Raw genomic sequence first — 22,180 nt, 5'->3', positions numbered from 1 at the left:
TTCATGCATTAGAGAAGGAAATGGCAACCCACTCCAGTGTTCATGCCTGGAGAATCCCAGGGACGGGGGAGCCTGGTGGGCTGCCACCTACGGGGTCGCATAGAGTCGGACACGACTGAAGCAACTTAGCAGCAGCAGCAACCATTACATTGCTGTCACAACTACTCAATTCTGCCACTGTAACAGTAACCATGCAAATAAATAGGTGAGATTGTCTCCTATTGAAATTTTATTTATAAAAATAGACTGGGAGGGGAAATACGTATACCTGTAGTTGATTCATATTGATGTATGGCAGAAACTAACACAGTATTGTAAAGCAATTATCCTCCAATTAAAAGTAAATTTTTTTTTTTAAAAAAGGGGAAAAAAAAAAAAAATCTACCACAGGCTGTGGGTAGGATCTGCAGGCAGACTGTAGTTTGCTGACCTGTTAGAAAAGGCAGAGGAACCAGAGATCAAATTGCCAACATCTGCTGGATCATGGAAAAAGCAAGAGAGTTCCAGCAAAGCATCTATTTCTGCTTTATTGACTATGCCAAAGCCTTTGACTGTGTGGATCACAATAAACTGTGGAAAATTCTGAAAGAGATGGGAATACCAGACCACCTGACCTGCCTCTTGAGAAACCTATATGCAGGTCAGGAAGCAACAGTTAGAACTGGACATGGAACAACAGACTGGTTCCAAATAGGGAAAGGAGTACGTCAAGGCTGTATATTGTCACCCTGCTTATTTAACTTCTATGCAGAGTACATCATGAGACACGCTGGACTGGAAGAAACACAAGCTGGAATCAAGATTGCCAGGAGAAATATCAATAACCTCAGATATGCAGATGACACCACCCTTATGGCAGAAAGTGAAGAGGAACTCAAAAGCCTCTTGATGAAATTGAAAGTGGAGAGTGAAAAAGTTGGCTTAAAGCTCAACATTCAGAAAACGAAGATCATGGCATCTGGTCCCATCACTTCATGGGAAATAGATGGGGAAACAGTGGAAACAGTGGCAGACTTTATTTTTTGGGCTCCAAAATCACTACAGATGGTGACTGCAGCCATGAAATTAAAAGACGCTTACTCCTTGGAAGGAAAGTTATGACCAACCTAGATAGCATATTCAAAAGCAGAGACATTACTTGGCCAACAAAGGTTTGTCTAGTCAAGGCTATGGTTTTTCCTGTGGTCATGTATGGATGTGAGAGTTGGACTGTGAAGAAGGCTGAGCACTGAAGAATTGATGCTTTAGAACTGTGGTGTTGGAGAAGACTCTTGAGAGTCCCTTGGACTGCAAGGAGATCCAACCAGTCCATTCTGAAGGAGATCAGCCCTGGGATTTCTTTGGAAGGAATGATGCTGAAGCTGAAACTCCAGTACTTTGGCCACCTCATGTGAAGAGTTGACTCATTGGAAAAGACTCTGATGCTGGGAGGGATTGAGGGCAGGAGGAGAAGGGGACAACAGAGGATGAGATGGCTGGATGGCATCACTGACTTGATGGACGTGAATCTGGGTGAACTCCGGGAGTTGGTGATGGACAGGGAGGCCTGGCGTGCTGCGATTCATGGGGTCGCAAAGAGTCGGACATGACTCAGCGACTGAACTGAACTGAACTGATGTTGAAGCTGATGACAACAGCTACTGTACTAAAGTGAAAGTCACTCAGTCGTGTCAGACTCTCTATGACCCCGTGGATTGTAGCCTGCCAGGCTCCTCTGTCCATGGAATTCTCCGGGCAAGAATGGGTAGCTGTTCCCTTCTCCAGGGGATCTTCCCAACCCAGGGATCAAATCCACATCTCCTGCATTGCAGGAAGACTCTTTACTGCCTGAGCCGCCAAACGGTGCTAAGTGCTTTCTATATACCGGTACTTCCGATCAATTTTCATCCTTAATTTTACAAAACACTGAGAATTAGCCCAAACCCCATTTTACAAGTGGAAAAACGAGGCTCTGATGACAGTAAATTCTCACTGATAGTAAGAGATGCAGTAAGGATTTGAAGCTAAGTAGTTTGACTCTAGAGACTGTGTTCTTAAACACTTCTCTATATTTTGATAGAAATACAAATTCCTGTAAGCATAATGTGATGTTTTAATGTAAATGATAGCATATTAGGGTTTTAGACTATTTTAGGAACCAAAGGTTCATGATTCTGATCTTTACTCCATACATAACCAGAGTCCAGGCATGACAGCCACTCTTTATCTTCTAAACATTCCTGGTTTTTATACTAACATACTCGGATGGCATCACTGACTCAATAGACATGAGTATGAGGAAACTCTGGGAGTTGGTGATGGACAGGGAGGCCTGATTTGCTGCAATCCATGGGGTGGCAAAGAGTTGGACACGACTGAGTGACTGAACTGAATTCTTAACATATCATGATTTTTATTTACCATGAACCACTTCCCTAAACAAACAAAACTCATCTTTCTATTGCTTGTGATGATTTTCTGCCTTGATTTATCTGGCAAATTTATCTTTATTCTATGAAGCCTTTTCTAATATACCCAGGACTAATACCATTCTCTCTATTATGTTCCTGAAGCAGTTTGAAGATGCTCTAACAGAGTCTGTTCACTGTTTGGGGTTGTTTATATGCCTGGCTTTTCCACATGAGATTGGGGTGACTTCAGGGTGAGGACTGGCTGAATTTACTGCCTGTCTCTAATGCCCAGTACAGTGTCAGGCATTGAGAAAAAGCCCAGTAACTGCTGTTGGAATGCAAGTTTGAGAGGATCAGCATGGGTAAGTTTTGCTTTCTTCTATCTGGCTTGGGTGACTGCTGATGGATTTTCAATTCTTTCATTGGGCACATTCTTCCAGATTAGGAATCAGAGCAAATTCCTTACTCTTTATATGGCATTTATTAAGCATCATCAATAGTGATTTCATTAAATCCAGGCCTTCCTTTAGCATCATAGTTGCCATCTATTTTTTTTTTTTCTTGTTTAGCTCAAGATCAGATGACAAACAGGAGCACAGACATAGGATAAGGAAAATCAGATGATGCTTTTGCCTTCAGATAGGTTTCATCTCTCAACTAGATGGGTTCTGTGTGAATAAGATCAGTGCTACCTCTCCTGGTAGTTAACAAGATGTCTGTCCATTTCCAAACATAACAAGGATCTCATGGGAAAAGAGGCTATGACTTAATTCAAGTTTTGTTTCAGAGTTCCATTTCTCCTCCAAGTTGGTCTTGGCTTTGGCATGGCTCCCATTCATTTTTAAAAACTATGCAATATGGACTCCAGCCTTCTGATGTGTTACATGTCTCCAAATTCCTACAAAGTTCTTACAAGAAATATGTAAGTTCTTTTTGATTCATATTCTTTTGTGTTTATGATTGCTGGAATCTGAGAGGCTTATATTCAGGAAGGCATCAAAACATATCTCTCTCATTTTCTTATGGCCACATTAGAATTTCCAAGCTGATGATTACACAAGATCCTTGTGTGGCTTGGCATCTGAATACTTTGGGTTTTAGTATATGTTTAGTATTGCATAATTGTTAGCATTTTTTTGCGCAAATGCTATCCAGTCTCTGCAATGTTTTAAGAAGTTGAAATATTCGTGCACAAATACTACCTTTAATGGGTATGTTTTCATGTTTTAAAGTGCTTGGGCGCTGTGGCAATAAGCACAGGGTGATTCACTAATGGAATGCACTAAGGATTTTATCAACTTGTCCAGAAACAGACAGTTAGGGTACATTTTCTCTCTTACCCATGAGGTTTGCATTCCAGGCACTGGAGCGCAGATCATTTCCTTCCTGAAGATCTTCAAGTAAGAGGTTTGTTTCATTCCTCATTCTGACTATTGTTTCTTTCAGGTCTTCAAATTCATCCACTGTTTTCAGCTGTTCACTTAGCTGCATGATTTGTTTCTTATAGGGGGAAATGAGAGTAAATGTAGCAAAGCTTATATTACATTTGACAGATTGGTGGAAAACACACACACACACACACACAAAGAAATTGCCCTCATTATTAAGTATCCTCATACTTCGGGTGGATTTCAACTGCAGTAGTCTGACTTCTGAATCTATGCTTATGGACATCCTGAGTGCTCTGTCCTTCCCCTACTGCCATTTTGATTTGTAATTTACCCAGCGAACATTTATTATTTAACTAAATCAGGCCTGGAGAATACATTCATAGAGAAAACAGCTTTGCCCACAGGAGGTCCTCAGTGAGGTAGTGGCAAATGAACTACCAAGACATGGAAAGATGGAGAAGGAAACACATCCTTTCTCTGAGGTCCTCAGGAAAGGCTTCAGAGAGGGGGCGGTGTTTGGGTGGTTGTTACAGAGGAACAGGAGTTCAACAGGTGGACCAGGAAGGGGCAGGCGTCCCTTACCATTTCAGACCCGGCACTGGGACTCCTGTTCTCGCTGGCTCTGCTCTGGGCTCTTGCACTCTCTTTATTTGGACCATCCACTATGGACTGGCTCCTTCTGCTCTCTCAGTTCCGTTTTACCTGCTGGGTCTGACAAGCACAAACTAGTGGTCTGTGGGACAAGCTCATTCTCAGCCATGTTTCTTTGGCCTATACAGCACTTTTAAAAAGCGCTATTGAATTAGCTGCCTATATTTTAAAGTGGGGACATTTCCATAGAAATCTGGATATCTGACATCACTTAAAAAGTGGGGAGCTCTGGGGACCCACAGTCTTTACTAGGGTATGGAAGTGCTTGTTCTCACCTGCCAGCTTGATCTGAACATGTTACCACCCTGGGCCCTAGAGCTATGTTTATGATGCCAGTGGCCCGTCCTCTGAACTAACCAGGTGAATTGCATCATCCTCCCTGTTTAACTTTTAAGCAATTACTATATACTTCTGGAATTTTTGTCTGGTGACAAAACTGACAAAATGAATGGCCTTATTTTACACTTGTGTTTTATATAACATGAAACTTTGTAGCTTCAACTATTCTTTAATCCATGAGCTTTTCTGGGGAGGAGGAATATTTTTTATAGAACCATAATCTTCTTGGTTTCTTTGTAGACTGTGTGCTCCTAGATGGGTAGAAACTATACCCAACTCATCCTCATTTGCCCAGATCAGGTCAGTAAACTTCTTCTGTAAAGGGTGAGAAAGTAAATATTTCAGGCCTTGGGGGCCATAGCATCCTTATCACAACTGCTCAACTCTGTCATTGCAGAGGGACAGCAGCCACAGAGGATGTAAATGATGGGTATGGCTGTGTTCCAATAAAACTTTATTTACAAAAAATGTGATGGGTTGGATGTTGCTTGTGAACTATGTCTTGCTGACTCCTGGGCCACAGCAATCAACATCATCTCTAGAACAATGTGATGAATGAAAAAATGATACTGCATTTTGAAAGAACTATTGTACTCATTATACAACTTCACAGTAATGTATGCGCGTGTAAACAACTGAGGAATTTGGGAACATTAAGCAAATTTCCCTGAGTACATGGTTGAAAAAAAATTGTGTATTAGAAACCTTCCTACTTCCAATTTTGTGTCCTTCAGCTCTGCTGAGTTTGGGCTTCCCCATTAACCTTGTGGTTGCCTTTTTGTTATAATCAATGACATTCTGAAAAATCACATGCAATCTTAACTAGATAGGAAAGAGACAGACAGATATGATCATCAGCCTGGTTACTAATTGAACAATGATCATTCTCCTAATGTTAACAAAGGTACATTTCTAAGCTGAAAGTGGTTAAAGCTCTCGGGAGTTAAGGTAAATCAAGAACTTGGCGACATATTACTTTTGCACAAACCTTACCGAACAGAGTCATGATAATCCTTGACTTTTGAGAATTCCTCAGATGAGAAAACAGGATGTCTCCAAATCCTTTCTATTTCAGACATGTTTTCTCTGAGGCCTTTGAAGTCGGCCTCACAGACAGGCAGGGTCTCTCTTTTATCTTCCATGTTAGCAGCCAGCCTAATTAACCCTTGCACCACTGTGGAGAGGGAAGAAATAGTGTGGTCCCATTGATCAAAGCACAAGCGATACCGAAGACAAGTGGGGAATTCCTGGTCATGACCCTGGGCACGGCGATCACATCGAGGGCCACAAATGCCCTCCTGGCATCGACACGTGCCTGTGTCCTGGTCACAGACAGGCTTCTGGGAACCTTCCTTGTTGCAGTCACATGCTGAAAAAGATGGGAGAAGGAGCAGAGAATGTCAGTCACCTGGCCTTTGGCTCCTTACCAGCTCAAGAATAAAGTCCCCTCCTCTTCCCTGAGAAACTTCCTAAATCCCATTTCTAAGGTGAACATTTAAAGCAGGATAATTTCAGAGATCTTTGCAATGGCCATTAAAACATAGCATCCCTCTTTTTACTCCAGACAAATCAGCTCCTGGGGTTTTTGTTCTGTTTTTTGTTTTTGTTTTGGCCACGCCACTTGGCTTGCAGGATTAGTTCTCTGCCCAGGGACGGAAACCGTGCGTCCTGCAGTGCAAGTGTGGAGTCCTAACCACTGGACTGCCAGGGAAGTCCCAGGTCTTGGTTCTTACATGGGCATTATTAGATGTCATTTTTACTGCAAGTGTGTGAGTTGTTCACATCTGGGTTCTTCACCTATGTGGGTGAAGAGTATCAATCGAGTGACACACTTGTGGACAACTGCTATTGTTCCTGCAGGGTGGTTTAGGCATGTCACAGACTCTCTAAGAAGGCCCATGATCACACTTTTTCTTAGTGAAACCCAGCCTGGATGTGGTGTCTTCCTTGCATAAGAAAGACTGTTCTGTTCTCAAAAAAGTGTGTGTGTGGAATCTCCCTTTGGTATTTACCCAAAGGAATTCAAAACACGTCCACATAAAACCTACAATGGATGTTTATAGCAATGTTATGCATAATTGCCAAGTTAGATGTAACCAAGATGTCTAGGTGAATGGATAAAGAAACTGTGATACATCCAGACAATTAAATATTATTCAGCATTATAAAGAAATGAGTGTTAAGCCATAAAAAAACATGGAGGAATCTTAGGGGCTTACTACTAAATGAAAGAAGTCACTTTGGAAAAGTTAAATATTGTAATATGATTCCAGCTACAGATATTCTGAAAAGGCAAAAAAACTATAGAGACAGTAAACAGATCAGTTGTTGCCAGGGGTTAAGGGGTGTGTAAGGATAGATAGAAGGTAAAGCACAGAGGATTTTTAAGGCAGTGGAAATACCCTGTATGATACTATGCTGATAGATACATGTCATTAGACATCTGTCTAAACCCAATACCAAGTCAACCCTAATATAAACTATGAGCTTTGATGATTACAATGTATCAATATAGGCTCATCAATTGTAATGAATGTACCACTCTTGTGGGGAGGTTGATAATGAGGGAGCGCATGCATATGTAGGGTCTGGGAGTATATATGGGAAATCTCTGCCTTCCTCTCAATTTTCCTGTGAACCTAAAACTGCTCTAAAAAAAAGTCTTTTCAAAAAATGGGAAACATTAAGTTTACCATCTTAATTAAAAGAAAAACAAACAAACAAAAAAACACCTTGGATGTTAGGTGGTGGTCCAATGGTTAGGACACCCTGGTGGTCCAGTGGTTAGGGCTGCATGCTTTCACTGCCGAGGGCTTGGGTTCGGTCACTGGTCTAGGAGCAGATCCATAGCCATGCAGTGTAGCCAAAAAATTAACAAAAACTCTCCCCAAACCGGATACTATATGCACTTCAGATGAGTAGGTTGTTGATTACAGCTAAGGATGGAGGATGAAGAGAGCTACTGGAGTTATTTGAAGCAATTATTATTATTATTGAAGCAATTTCCGAAAGGTCAGGGAATCACTAGCCTATGCCACAGGCTTAAGTGTAAGGAACAAGTGATTTAAAAATCCATTCGGCAGCCTGAGTGGGAATAATGCCAATTACAAATAAAAACTGATTAACACACTGGGCTCCTCCAATAGACATCATCTGTCTGGCACATTCGTTTTGGTCCAGAGGCCTCTGCAGGAACCCCTGGGGGTACTCTGTGCATTTCACCACCTAGAGGCCAAGGCTCCCCCTTATTATCTGTTCTTCTGTAGGAGCACTAGTGGGGTCTGTAGCCTGAGCTGACCATTTGCAAAGTTTCCTCTATGAAAGCATTTTTATAAAATAAGATTATTAAAATATTAGAGGGACACAGGAATATAGGCTCTCTAAGAAAGATTTTCTAAGAGCCAACATTCCTTCCTGGTTTTTAAAGTAGCAATTCCACTTGGAAAATTGCATCTTTGAATGCGGCAAAAAACCAAAGGCTTTTTTTTTTTTTTAAACCACAAAAGCACATTTATAAAGGAATGGACAGGAAGAAAGAATTCCCATATGTGGCTACACAGAATAGAAATGACCGCAATGGTAAGTCCATCACATCTGATATTTCTTTAGTTTGACTTCTTTTGGAAGTGGATTTCAAAGAGGGATTCAAAAATCCCTCCTCCTAGAACCAACCCAGACTCTACATTAGCACTGTCCAATATGGTAGCTACTAACCACATGTGCTGTTTAAATATAAATGGATTAAATGAAATAAACACTTGTTTTTCTCACTTGCACTAGCCATAGTGCAAGTGCTTAATACAACTAGTGGTCCCTGCACTGGATAGTTCGGATGTAAAATGGTTCCATGTTTGCAGAAAGTAGTAGGAAACAGCCTTGCCCTGGGAATTCTCTGGCAGTCCAGAGGTTAAGGCTCCACTTTTCCACTGTGGGGACATGGGTTCGATCGCTTGTCCAGGAACTGAGATCCCACATATTGTGAGGCGCAGCTAAAAATAAATAAAAAGACAATCTTATTTTTTAAAGATGCCAGGAGCACTGGCTGTGTATTAAGAATAAATAAATAGAAATAAACAGCCCCGCTTTAAATCCTATAACTAGTGCTAATGGAATGAAAGGCAGTAGGAACACAAACTCCTCAAGTTTGGAGGCCTTGCCTTCTTTGCTCACTACCCTGAGGACCCAGCAGACACTCTGTGACTGTTTTTAAATAAATAAATAAGTGAATCTGTGATAAACCCCAAGTTATGAAAGCCATGTTAAGGAAACATCTGCTCTGCTGGCTTCTTATGATCCATTTCCCAGCCTCTACCTTGATCCAAATTAGCTGTTTTCATCAGCATGCTTCCAGATGGCAGAAAACTGGCTACAAGTTATGATCTCAAAAATCTGTTCCATATTAACAACTTTGAGGAATTTTAATATAACCTAACATTCAATATAGTGCAAAGTTTTAATATAAGAGAAAAAACTTTTAAGGGCTAAAAATACTTTTTTTTTTTTCCAAAACTAAGATTAAAGTTTGTGAATTTTCAAATATAAAGCATGATACCATAAAATTCCTAGATGAGAACTTAGGCAAAACATTCTCTGACATAAATCATACTAATGTTTTCTTAGGTCAGTCTCCCAAGGCAATGGAAATAAAAATGAAAATAAACAAATGGGACCTAATCAAACTTATAAGCTTTTGCACAGCAAAGGAAGCCATAAACAAAATGAAAAGACAATCTGTGGACTGGGAGAGAATATTTGCAAATGACATGATCAACAAGGGCTTAATTTCCAAAATATACAAGCAGCTCATACAATTCAATAACTAACAAAACAAAACAAAGAAAACCAAACAACCCAATTGAAAAAAGGGCAGAAGACCTAAACAAACATTTTTCTAAAGAAGACATACAGATGGCCAACAGGCACATGAAAAGATGCTCAACACTACTAATTATTAGAGAAATGCAAATCAAAACTACAATGAGGTATCACCTTATATTGGTCACATGACCATCATAAAAATGTCTAGGGCTTCCCTGGTGGCTCAGTGGTAAAGAATCTGCCTGCCACTGCAGGAGACATGGATTCGATCCCTGATCCAGGAAGATCCCACATACCGCAAAGCAAATAAGCCACAACTATTGAGCTGTACTCTGAGCCCAGGAACTGGAACTACTGAGCCAGCACTGCAACAACTGAAGCCCTCGCACCCTAGAGCCTGTGCTTCACAACAAGAGAAGCACTGCAATGAGAAGCCGAGCACCGCACCTAGAAAGTACTCCCACCCTGCACAACTAGGGGAAAGCCTGCAGCAAGGAAGACTCAGCACAGCCAAAAATAACACATAAAATTATATATATAAAAAATCTATAAACAACAAATGCTGGAGAAGTGTGGAGAAAAGGGAACCCTCCTACACTGTTGGTGGGAATGTAAATTGGTACAGCCACTACGGAGAACCATATGGAGGTTACTCAAAAAACTAAAAATGGAGTTGTCATATGGTCTAGCAATTCCACTCCTGGGCATATGGCTGGATACATTCACCCCTATGATCATAGCAGCACTATTCACAACAGCCAAGACATGGTTACAACCTAAATGTACCTAATGGATGGATAAAAGACATGGTACATATATATAATGGAACACTACATAGCCATAAAAAGAATGAAATAATGCTATTTGCAGCGATGTGGATGGACTTAGAGACTATCATAGTAAGTGAAGGAAGTTACAAAGAGGAAGACAAATACCATACGATGTTACTTACATGTGGAATCTAAAACATGACACAAATGAATTTATTTTACAAAACAGAGACAGACTCACAGAGAACACACTGTGGTTGCCAAGGGGGAGGGGATGGATTGGGAGTTTGGGATTAGCAAACACGAACTATTATATATAGGATGGATAAACAACAAGATCCTACTGTATAGCACATGTGTGTGTGCTAAGTCACTTCAGTTGTGTCCGACTGTGTGCGACCTTATGGACTATAGCCTTCCAGGCTCCTCTGTCCATGGGATTCTCCAGGCAAGAATACTGGAGTGGATTGCCACGCCCTCCTCCAGGGGATTTTCCCGACCCAGGGGTGGAACTGGAGTCTCTTGATGTCTCCTGCATTGGCAGGTGGGTTCTTTACCACTAGGGCCACCTGGGAAGCCCACACTATATAGCCAGGGAGCTACAGTTAATATCTTGTGAAAAACCATAATGGAAAAGAAGAAAGAGAAATCTAATTGGTTTATACAGCTTTCATTTTATTAATATAGAAATTTTTTTTTTAAGTTTGTGAATTTTCTACCAAATAAAGGAATTTAAAATTCAGTTGGTTCACAGCAAGCCTGTGGTAGGACCAGGTTGACTGTACTCACATTTTTAGAACCAATACTTACGAATGCATTGCCCTAGGGGATCCTCATAATGATTCCTCACACTCAGAGCAGCGTTTCCCATCATAGCCTAATCTACACGGACACTGGCCTGTAAGCTGTGAGAATGGTCATGGGTAAGAAATTGGCAAGCTTTATGATCTAAAAAAAAAAAAATGCAAATTAAATACAAAACAACTTTTCCCTCCAGTGATTTAGGACTTACAGCTGTGCAGAGGCAGGAGGAGGATTCCCATGGCAGCAACCACCCCCGACAACACCAAGGATCAAGAGTTAATGCGTTTTGGCTGAGGGCTCTTGAATATACCGCCTGCTTCCAGCTGTTCAGGGACAGGTGGCCCCAAACTGGTAAACGGCCACAGATGTAAATGAAAGCAAAATACATAATAGGAAATGGGCCACATTCTTCTCCTCTACGGGTCTGAGAGTTCTCCCCTGAGAGAGAGAGACCAAAGACCTGGTTTTAACATCCATCAATAAGTTTGGCAAATGTTTCCATTATGAAATGTAAATTGGAGTCTTTCCCAATTGGGCTAGTGTTTTTCCTCCACAATTTTTTTTTTTTTTTTTTTGTAAATGAAGCTTAATCATTTAGTGACAATTATTTAACTGTATTTTGGAGAGAGGGCTGAACTTCTCTGTATCCTCCCAGCTGGATTCTTGACCAGATTTTCTGAACGCTGAGGAGATTAGAAAATTAATGGGAAAAAACACAAAGCCAATCACTATTGCTGTGGTCCTACATTATACTTGACCAAATCTGCTTACCCAAAGAGGACTCCAGAAGTAGCTGAATTCTTAAAGCGACTGGACTACTAAAACTTCTGCCCATCTCTGGAGTAACCACTGGCTTTTGCTTAAATATAGGGAACTGCAGGAGCCTGTAGTCCCAAGAGTTGTCACGTTGCCACATTGTCTTTGACTGCTGGGCAATGCTTTCCGTATGTTGATGCAGAATCTGCTCCTTGTAACTTGCTCCCGTTGTTCTAAGCCCAGTCTTAAGGAAATTGCACAAAACATATAGCTTCCCTCTTCCTTTGTACAGTCCATCTCTCAACTAGAGGTGGCCGTTCTCAACTTGTATATGCTTCGTTATTTTAAATCAGTCACCCCTAAGACTTCATCACAAAATAGCATGGTGCTTCTCCACTATCCACAAACACTAGTTTGTCAATTCAGTCCTTAAAATGTGGTACTCAGAAATGACGACAACGTTCCTGGGAGTCATCTGACCAGTACAGAGGACAAGTGGGAGGAGAGAGGCTGCCCTGGAGCTGGGCGTGGCACTCCCACTCCTGCCTGAATGGGCATCCCCAAGCCGCACCACTGGTTCACTTGCAGCACACAAAGAAAATCTCCCAGATGTTTTTCACACAAACTGGTGCCAAGTTATTACTCCCTCTCTGTATTTGTGCAATGGATTTAAAAAACCCAATTGCAAAACTTTATTTTTATTCCACTGACATGTCATCCTGTTTCCAGACAATAAGACAGTTGTAAAATATCTTGTCTCTTGTTCTGTCTTGATCATATTAACTTATAATTTTGTAGTATCTGCAAATTTGATACATATGTTTCTCCATCAAAATTGCTGATGAAAATATTGCAGAGCATATTTGCTTCTCTAAGAATGCACTAGGGACCACCTACGGGCCGACACAGAGACATTTATCAGCAGTTGTTTAAACAGCTGGAAATCTCAATGATCGTGTGGCTCTTCTATACTCCAATGAAAGTGTTTCTGATTGTAAAGAGCGAACTTCCCCAAGGAATCCCCTGTGGACCAGATTACCCCAAATACCCTTGTCATAAGCAGGTCTTTGGTTAAACCAACACCATCTGATTTTCAGCTCTGGAGGCTTCCCTTAGCCTCCATGGCTGAACTGTGGTCATTGCCAAGTGCTCCTACAAATATGCTTCCCCAAAAGTCTAAGAAGCATACCAGACAGTGATGTCATGAGCATGAGGACTTCCTCATGAATTAAGGAACCAAGCAGTGTATGGCAATCTGCTAATTTGTTCAACATGTTCTGTGGTTGGTGGCTGCAGGTGTGATGAGTGGAGAGGAGCATATAAAATAGTCATGGTCCTCTAGTGCCCAGATCTTGGTTTCTAACATCATTCTCCAATAGAAGGAACCAGTGCTCCTTAAAGAAATGGCTGATTCTAGGGCAGAGGCAGGAAATATACAAAAGGAGCTTAAAACATCTTACAGTGCAAAAAGTAGGGAGGTACTTAAAAAAAACAAAAACACACCAACAATATTGAGGTATGTCAAAGGCCTAAAGAAACCAACTGGAAAAAAAAAAAAGAAACCAACTGAAAAAGCTTCCCATGACCAAAACTGGAACAACTTGAAGAACAAAATTAAGTAGTGTTGATTTATAACTCAAAGTATAGTACAAATATCGTTGAGTTCACTGATATAAAAAATGATTAAATAAATGAAGAAATGGGAAACAGCAGACAAAACTCCAGTGCAGAAGAATAGAATAATTTATGGAGATACTCTGTCCTCAAGGGGACAGAGCATAACTCCCTACTCCTTAAGTGTGGTGCTGTGCTTAGTGCTTTCTTCCGAAGGAGTACAGTACGGAAAAGAGAAAAAGGATCACTTTGCAGGAGAGAAACCTGATGCACGCTGCTTCAGCCAGGAGGTCAAGGTTCAGGGCAGCAATGACAAGCTATGTAAATAGTGTATAGCTTTGATGTGATGTGATGAGAACTGCACTTGACCTCCATGGGTCATCTTTTTCTCAAAATCCATAATCCAAGTCTTACCATGAGAGAAACACAGGATAAATGTGAACTGAAGGACATTTTACAAAATACTCAAAACTGTTATGGCATCAAAAATAAGGAAAGTCTAAGAAACCGTCACAACCAAGAGCAACCTAAGGAGATACGATGACTGAATGTCACGTGGTGTTCTGAAGTCTTGGAACAGAAAAAGGGCATCAGATAAAAAACTAATCAAATATGAATAAATTATGAACATTAGTTAATGATACTGTATCAACACTAATTCATTAATTATGAGAAATACACCATATTAATATATAGTAAATTTAATAATAGAGAAAACTTGGTGTGGGGTACATCTTCTCTATCTTCATAACTTTTCTGTAAACCTAAGTCTATCTTAATATAAAAAGTTATTAAGGAAAAAAAGGCCATGGTGTGCATTTGTGTGGATATGGGTTAGAGGAAGGAAGCTCAGAGATAAAGAAAAAGAGAAGGGGAAACCCATTCTATATATAAGAACTACTTCAAAACTTTACTTCTACAAAATTTGACATTTAATAAGTTGAACAGTGGAGTTGAAATTGGAGGTGAGACATACTTATTAATTGGGAAGATTCCAGCTTCTGAAATGGGCATTTTGATTCTAATTAAGCCCTAAGCCCTATACTGTGGATTCGACTCTAAAACTTCTCATCATTGTTTTACCCTTCTTTTCACATCTCTATTAATGTGAAAAGTGTTTCAAAGAATATATTTACTAAGCAAAAAACCTTATCATGAGATTGTTTTTTCCTTAAATAATGTTAATATTCTTTAAAAATTTTTCATTCTCATTGTTTTATTGACTGAAAACCATATGTGCAGTTAAGTGTAGAGTTAATTGTACATGAAACCATAAAGATTTACTCCTGGACTGCATTCTCTAGAGACAATTGCTGCTGGTCTGGTAGCTTGAAGATAAACAAAATAAGAGGACATCTTTTTTAACCATACATAAAGCAACTGGTGAACCATGGGAATGACAGCTTGATTTTTAAAGATGGAATTATGGATTCTGAAGGCACTCAGTTTTCATTCTGGTTAGTAGTCAATTCTGATTAATGATGGATTTCTTGGGGCTTCCCTATGCTTCTATGTACAAAACAGTGAAAGAGAAGATTGTGATTTGAATCTTGACTTGCCCAGTCCCAGTGAGGACTGGAGAAAGCTGAATGGGGCAGAGCTTAACTTTCAGACCCTTATTCTCTCTTCTTTGGTGCTTTTCATTCCTTGATAAATGCAGACTCTATGCCCATAAAAGGCCAATCCTATCTAAAAACACTGATTCACAGCAATACATAAAGAAAACATTCTTTATATGTTTAGAAAGCATGTCTCCCCACTGTGTCTCACTCTGACACCATAGGAAGTTGAAAGTTTCTTGCCTGGTCACAGCAGCTGCTGAGCGAGGTCCAGGGGTCACAATCGCATGGCTGACATGCTCTGCCAGGGAGCAGATTCCAGTATCCATCAGCACAATGGTCACAGGTCCGGCCTGTGACGCCGGGCAGACATGGGCACATGCCAGTGTCAGGGTCACAGAGGCAAGCTTCCCTACCAGGGGGACACTCAGTGGGACTCACGCCAGAGGGATGACAAGAGCACCCTAGAAGCACAGAGCCGTCATTGGGGTGAATCCACGATAACCCTGGCAGTCAACAACCCATACAAATAGCTTTTTAGCGTGAAGGCATCATTTCTTTAAAAGGCCCGAGGAAGAAGCGTTTCACAAGAACATAATTTATCAAACAATCTAAGTAGGTTGAATTCATTCAACTGTTTTTGATCTCCCTCAACTATAATTTCCTATGGTTCAGCCAACTATGTCCCAAGAGCTCACAATCAGGATGAATAAAAGTATCACTGTTTCCTCACATCAGTCACCAAAGTTCCACTTAAGCCAATGATCTGAAAACAAATGGTTTACTAAATTGACTTGGGTGAACTGAAATAAATTAAAATACTTCCTAAAAATGAATAGCATATTCCTTGCCTTTCTTTATCATGGAATTAAACTCTTGTCCTCTTCTACATCAGCGATTCTCCTCTTTATACATTAAAGTCTGGTTGATGAGCTGGTTACAATGCAGATTCCTGGGCTCCACCCCACAGAGATGCAATTCTCTGAGGTCTGAGGCACAGTCCAGGGATCTGCATAATGATACTCCACCTCTGATTCTGGCAGAGGGCACAGGGGTACACACTCTGAGAAAGAAGACTTCAAATCCTGCAGGGCACATGCTGAAGTGTACAGTTACAAAAGGCAAACTTACAACACCAGTGAATTATTACTGTAATGACACTGAGCTGCGTGTGCACTGCACCCATTTCTGCTGCTGAGTTCAGGACATCAGCCCATTCTCTGTGGATGCTGGCACTACGGACCTAACTTAAATGAGTACAGGAGTTGCTACCACAGTTCAAGCTGCCACGTTTCCTGCCAAGAGCTTTGCAGACTTACTTGTGCAGGTCTGATTGAGGGCCGATCCAAAGTAACCTGATTTGCAAAGCTGGCAGTTGGGGCCCTGAGTGTTGTACAGACATTTAAGGCACTCCCCTGTGACTGGGCTGCAGGACCCTGGATCAGTTACATCAATTTTGTTGTTACAGGCACATGGCCGGCAAGGTGCTCCGGAAATTCTTGGATTTCCATAGAAACCAGCAGAGCATTCTTCACACTGCACACCTGAAAGAAGGGGAGAAGAGAAGAGAATGAGATAAGAAGTGTGTGTGTGTGCATGCGTGCATGTGTGTGGAGAGTGATGTGGATAATTGGACTCCTCTGGGGATTATGAAAGGTCACACATTTGGGATGAATAAGAGAAAGTGTTCTAAATTAAAACCATTTTCATTCACTATCCATTCAGAGAATAAAAAGGTTATTTGAATATAGAAAGTTCTTGGTGAAGAACAGACTTTAGTCTTTCTTAAAAAACCACTGAGTTGTGAGTTCAGGATTCCTGGGTCCTCAAATAACCAAAACCACTCAAATATGCCTCTGGATCCAAAACTAATCTCAGCCCATGTTCTCCATGCGGCACTCCAACACTTACCCAATCTTAGAGGTGAAACAGCAGCAGCCTGAGATAACATGCCTGGAGGTGCAGAGAGGTAAGTAGTTTTCCTGACATGTGAACCTCTGAGGGTTTTTTTTAATAACCTTTATAGGACACTTTGAGGGTATTTCCATGAAAGATAGTGGAAAACCATCCCAATCTCTCTTACACTCTACTCTTTCAATCATGAAGGCAACTGCCAATGTTTAGGTGCCCAAACCCTGGGTTCACCTTCCATTTTTTGGTTTATTCCATTTAGAAGTGGTCTCATAGCTCAACCACGGTCTCAGCTCTTAAGAACTGACCAACCAAACCAGAGTGTACATGGAGAAGAGGCTGTAAGATTAACTAGAGACATATGTAACCTTAGAGGTAAGAAATAAGAAAAACAATGGCCATATGATTTATCATGATGGTAATTATAATAAAGAAAATAATAATGCCACACTTTTAGTATCATTAACTCATACAGACGTCATGATTTTTTTCCTTGTTTGTATTGTATATTTGCACTTGTGCTTAAACTCCTTAAATAAAATTTTTGATTGAGGGACAGACATAGATATTGAATTAATTTTTGCAGTATCTGTACATTACCCAAATTGGTGCTTTAAGACATCTGAAAAAAATCAATTATATCTGTGAAATATCAATCAAATTGATTACTTGACATTATATAAAGAAAGCATTTGAATGATTTTATTAATTTTTTTTTGTTTTATATATATATATATAAAACTTAACACATATTTATATTACTTAACACATCATGATTTTAAATAAATTATTTTGATTTGAACTCATTTGATCAATTTTCCAGACCATCATTTAAAAACACAAGCTCTGTGATATGAGTTTTTGTCACTGGTTTTTGAACCATTCAAATTCTTTGTTCTGAAAAGTAGCAATTTACCAAATTGTGTCTTCTTATCATTATCCTATTATATTCTGTATCACTAATTTTTCCAAGGCAGATACATTACAAATATGTGATCATTTTTTAGATAGCTATGTAGGATGAGAAGGAAAAACAACATCATGAAGTATACTGCATACCTGCATAACCTTGAAGACAATTGCAGATTACATCTGAGTTCCAAAGATTCTGATAACAGGAATGGGCAAAATACCGATTGCTGGAGGGAACATCTGGACACAGGCAAGGACGGCAGGATTGTCCTGAAGAAGGATTTCCGTAGTAACCATCGATGCATCTGTCAAGGCAAATTCTTTTTACTAAGGTGTTCCTAGGAAAAGCTCACGTTAGCCAATGTGGATTTGCTATGCTTTAGGACAATAACATTACTTTGCCAACAAAGGTCCATCTAGTGAAGGCTATGGTTTTTCCAGTGGTCATGTATGTGAGAGTTGGACTATAAAGAAAGCTGAGCACCGAAGAATTGATGCTTTTGAACTGTGGTGTCAGAGAAGACTCTTGAGAGTCCCTTGGACTGCAAGGAGATCCAACCAGTCCATCCTAAAGGAGATCAGCCCTGGGTGTTCATTGGAAGGACTGATGTTGAAGCTGAAACTCCAATACTTTGGCCACCTGATGCGAAGAACTGACTCATTAGAAAAGACCCTGATGCTGGGAGGGATTGGGGGCGGAAGGAGAAAGGGACAACAGACGATGAGATGGTTGGATGGGATCACCGACTCAATGGACATGAGTTTGGGTAAACTCCGGGAGTTGGTGATGGACAGGGAGGTCTGGCGCCCTGCAGTCCATGGGGTCACAAAGAGTTGGACACAATTGAGCGACTGAACTGAACTGAGGACAATGCAACTCTTAAAACTCAACATTTTAGAAGATGCTCATTTGCTCTGTAGAAAGGTTTTCTGCTTCATATTGAAAGTCCCACAGCTTAGTCATTAAACTGGATATCACAGCATCTAATTTACATGCATATTTTAGGGATATAAAAAGAAAGGTGCCAAATGCATGTTACTAATTTATCAGACAAAGTCCAGTTCATAACAAGATTTTGAAGGATGATGAAATGACGCTCTATCTTCCCCTGCCCGTCGCCATCATTCTACACTTCAATACAACTGATTGTCTACACAGTGGTCCTTTAGAGAATGTTGTGAAATCAGAACAAAAGGAAAAAAAAAAAGTGCATATAAATGCCATACCTTTCACAGTTTCCCCCAGTTGTAAATCCGCCACAGTTGAAGCATGACCCAGTTTCTGGATCACAAAGTTCAGCGAACCCATTACAAAGGCAGGGGCGGCAGTTGGGAAATCCGAAGTAGCCTGCCAGGCACCGGTCACAATGGCGGCCGGCCACCTCTCCATGGCAGGGGCACTGTCCCATTACTTGGTCACATATGGCGCTCTTTGAGCCTTGAGGGTGGCAGTGACAAGCTGAGCAAAACAAAGAGAGACCTGTCAGGGTCAAGGGGCTAGTGGTGGGTTGGTGAGAGAGTCACAGTTCTGATATCATAATCTTTAATTTACTGTATCAACCCGATGAAGGTAAATAAATTTGATTCCATACAATGCTTAGAATAGAGCCTTGCATGTACTGGGTCCAGGTATATGTGCTCAGTTGGCAAGTTATATCTGACTCGGTGCAGCCCCGTGGACCGTAGCCCACCAGGCTCCTCTGTCCATGGAATTTCCCAGGAAGAAAACTGGAGTGGGTTGCCATTTCCTACTCCAGGGTATCTTCCCAACACAGGGATCAGTCCTGTGTCTCTTGTGTCTCCTGCACCCAGTTACATATGACTTATTAATAAAAATTCACTGATTTCATTTTATCAACAGTATATTGTAGACAACTGCAGTGTTTTTTTTTTTGAATTGTGGAATGACATATGACATAATATTAGTTTCAAGTGTACTACATAATGATTTCATATTTGTATATATTGAAAAATGATCACCATCGTTAAGTCTAATTAATATCTGTCATGACACACAGTTACAATATTTGTCTTGCAATGAGATCTTTTAGGATTTGTTCTCTTATAATTTTCAAACACAGAATACAGTATTATTAACTAAAGTCACCATGCGGTACATTACATTCCCATGACTTACTTATTATATAGCTGGAAGTTTGTACCCTTTGACTTTGTTCACTCTTTTTGCCCGCCTCACCTCTGGCAACTGCTAATCTATTGGTGCTCTATATCCATGAACTTGATTTTTGTTTATTTGTTTTAGATTCACACATAAATGAGATCATACTCTTAGAGAGCGAACTTATGGCTACCAAGGGTAAAGGGTAGACAGGAGGGATAGACTGGGAGTTTGGAATTGACAGGTACATACTACTATGATACATGTACATACATAACTGAATCACTTTGTTGTACACCTGAACCTAACACAATATTGTTAATCAACTATCCTCTCATATAAAATAAAAAAACAAAAATAGAGAAAATGTGATCACACAGAATTTGTTGTCTTCTGACTTATTTCACTCAGCGTGAACCCTCTAGGTCCATTCGAGTTGCTGCAGATGTCAAGATTTCCCTTTTTTTAAATGACTGAATAATATTCCATTATTATATTATAGATATATGTATCAGTTCAGCTCAGTTCAGTCACTCAGTTGTGTCCGACTCTTTGCAACCCCATGGATTGTAGCGCATCAGGCCTCCCTGTCCATCACCAGCTCCCAGAGTTTACTCAAACTCATGTCCATTGAGTCAGTGATGCCATCCAACCATCTCATCCTATGTCATCCCCTTCTTCTCCTACCTTCAATCTTCCCCAGCATCAGGATCTTTTCAAATGAGTCAGTTCTTCAAATAGGTGGCTAAAGTATTGGAGTTTCAGCTTCAGCATCAGACCTTCCAGTGAATATTCAGGACTGATTTCCTTTAGGATGGACTGGTTAGATCTCCTTGCAGTCTAAGGGACTCTCAAGAGTCTTATCCAATGCCACAGTTCAAAAGCATCAGATTTTTGGCACTCAGCTTTCTTAATAGTCCAATTCTCACATCCATACATGACTACTAGAAAAAACATAGCTTTGACTAAACAGACCTTTGTTGGCAAAGTCATGCCTCTGCTTTTTAATATGCTGTCTGGGTTGGTCATAGCTTTTCTTCCAAGCAGCAAGCGTCTTTTAATTTCATGGCTGCAGTCACCATCTGCAGTGATTTTGGAGCCCAAAAAATTAAAGTCTGTCAGTGTTTCCACTGTTTCCCCCATCTATTTCCCATGAAGTGATGGAACCAGATGCCATTATCTTAGTTTTCTGAATGTTGAGTCTTAAGCCAACTTTTTCGCTCTCCTCTTTCACTTTCATCAAGAGGCTTTTTAGTTCTTCTTCACTTTCTGCCATAAGGGTGGTGTCATCTGCATATCTGAGGTTATTGATATTTCTCCCGGCAATCCTGATTCCAGCTTGTGTTTCTTCCAGTCCAACGTTTCTCATGATGTACTCTGCATAGAAGTTAAATAAGCAGGGTGACAATATACAGCCTTGACGTACTCCTTTTCCTATTTGGAACCAGTCTGTTGTTCCATGTCCAGTTCTAACTGTTGCTTCCTGACCTGCATATAGGTTTCTCAAGAGGCAGGTCAGGTGGTCTGGTATTCCCATCTCTTGAAGAATTTTCCATAGTTTGTTGTGATCCACACAGTCAAAGGCTTTGGCATAGTCAATAAAGCAGATGTTTTTCTAGAACTCTCTTGCTTTTTCGATGATCCAGTAGATGTTGACAATTTGATTTCTGGTTCCTCTGCCTTTTCTTTTTTTTTTTTCTAATTTTATTTTAAACTTTACAATATTGTATTAGTTTTGCCAAATATCAAAATGAATCCGCCACAGGTATACATGTGTTCCCCATCCCGAACCCTCCTCCCTCCTCCCTCCCCATACCATCCCCCTGGGCCGTCCCAGTGCACCAGCCCCAAGCATCCAGCATCGTGCATCGAACCTGGACTGGCAACTCGTTTCCTACATGGTATTTTACATGTTTCATTGCCATTCTCCCAAATCTTCCCACCCTCTCCCTCTCCCACAGAGTCCATAAGACTGTTCTATACATCAGTGTCTCTTTTGCTGTCTCGTACACCGGGTTATTGTTACCATCTTTCTAAATTCCATATATATCGTTAGTATACTGTATTTATGTTTTTCCTTCTGGCTTACTTCACTCTGTATAATAGGCTCCAGTTTCATCCACCTCATTAGAACTGATTCAAATGT

At 40.5% G+C, this 22,180-nt stretch overlaps 1 protein-coding gene across 1 annotated transcript in view; it reads right to left on the bottom strand.

Annotated features, from left to right (window-relative positions):
* LAMB4 (laminin subunit beta 4) overlaps window positions 1-22,180 on the bottom strand; it is a 119,639-nt gene that overhangs the window by 26,167 nt on the left and 71,292 nt on the right. The window contains 9 exon segments of the mRNA XM_070369606.1: window positions 3,731-3,890; window position 5,156; window positions 5,765-6,140; window positions 11,170-11,204; window positions 11,206-11,264; window positions 15,336-15,556; window positions 16,412-16,636; window positions 18,063-18,220; window positions 19,143-19,374. Of these exon segments, the coding sequence (XP_070225707.1) occupies window positions 3,731-3,890; window position 5,156; window positions 5,765-6,140; window positions 11,170-11,204; window positions 11,206-11,264; window positions 15,336-15,556; window positions 16,412-16,636; window positions 18,063-18,220; window positions 19,143-19,374 (1,467 nt within the window).

Source organism: Bos mutus, chromosome 4, assembly GCF_027580195.1.
Source record: "Bos mutus isolate GX-2022 chromosome 4, NWIPB_WYAK_1.1, whole genome shotgun sequence".
NCBI lineage: Eukaryota > Metazoa > Chordata > Mammalia > Artiodactyla > Bovidae > Bos > Bos mutus.
Note: the sequence above shows the minus strand (reverse complement) of the source record. Positions and strands in the feature narration are given on the sequence as shown.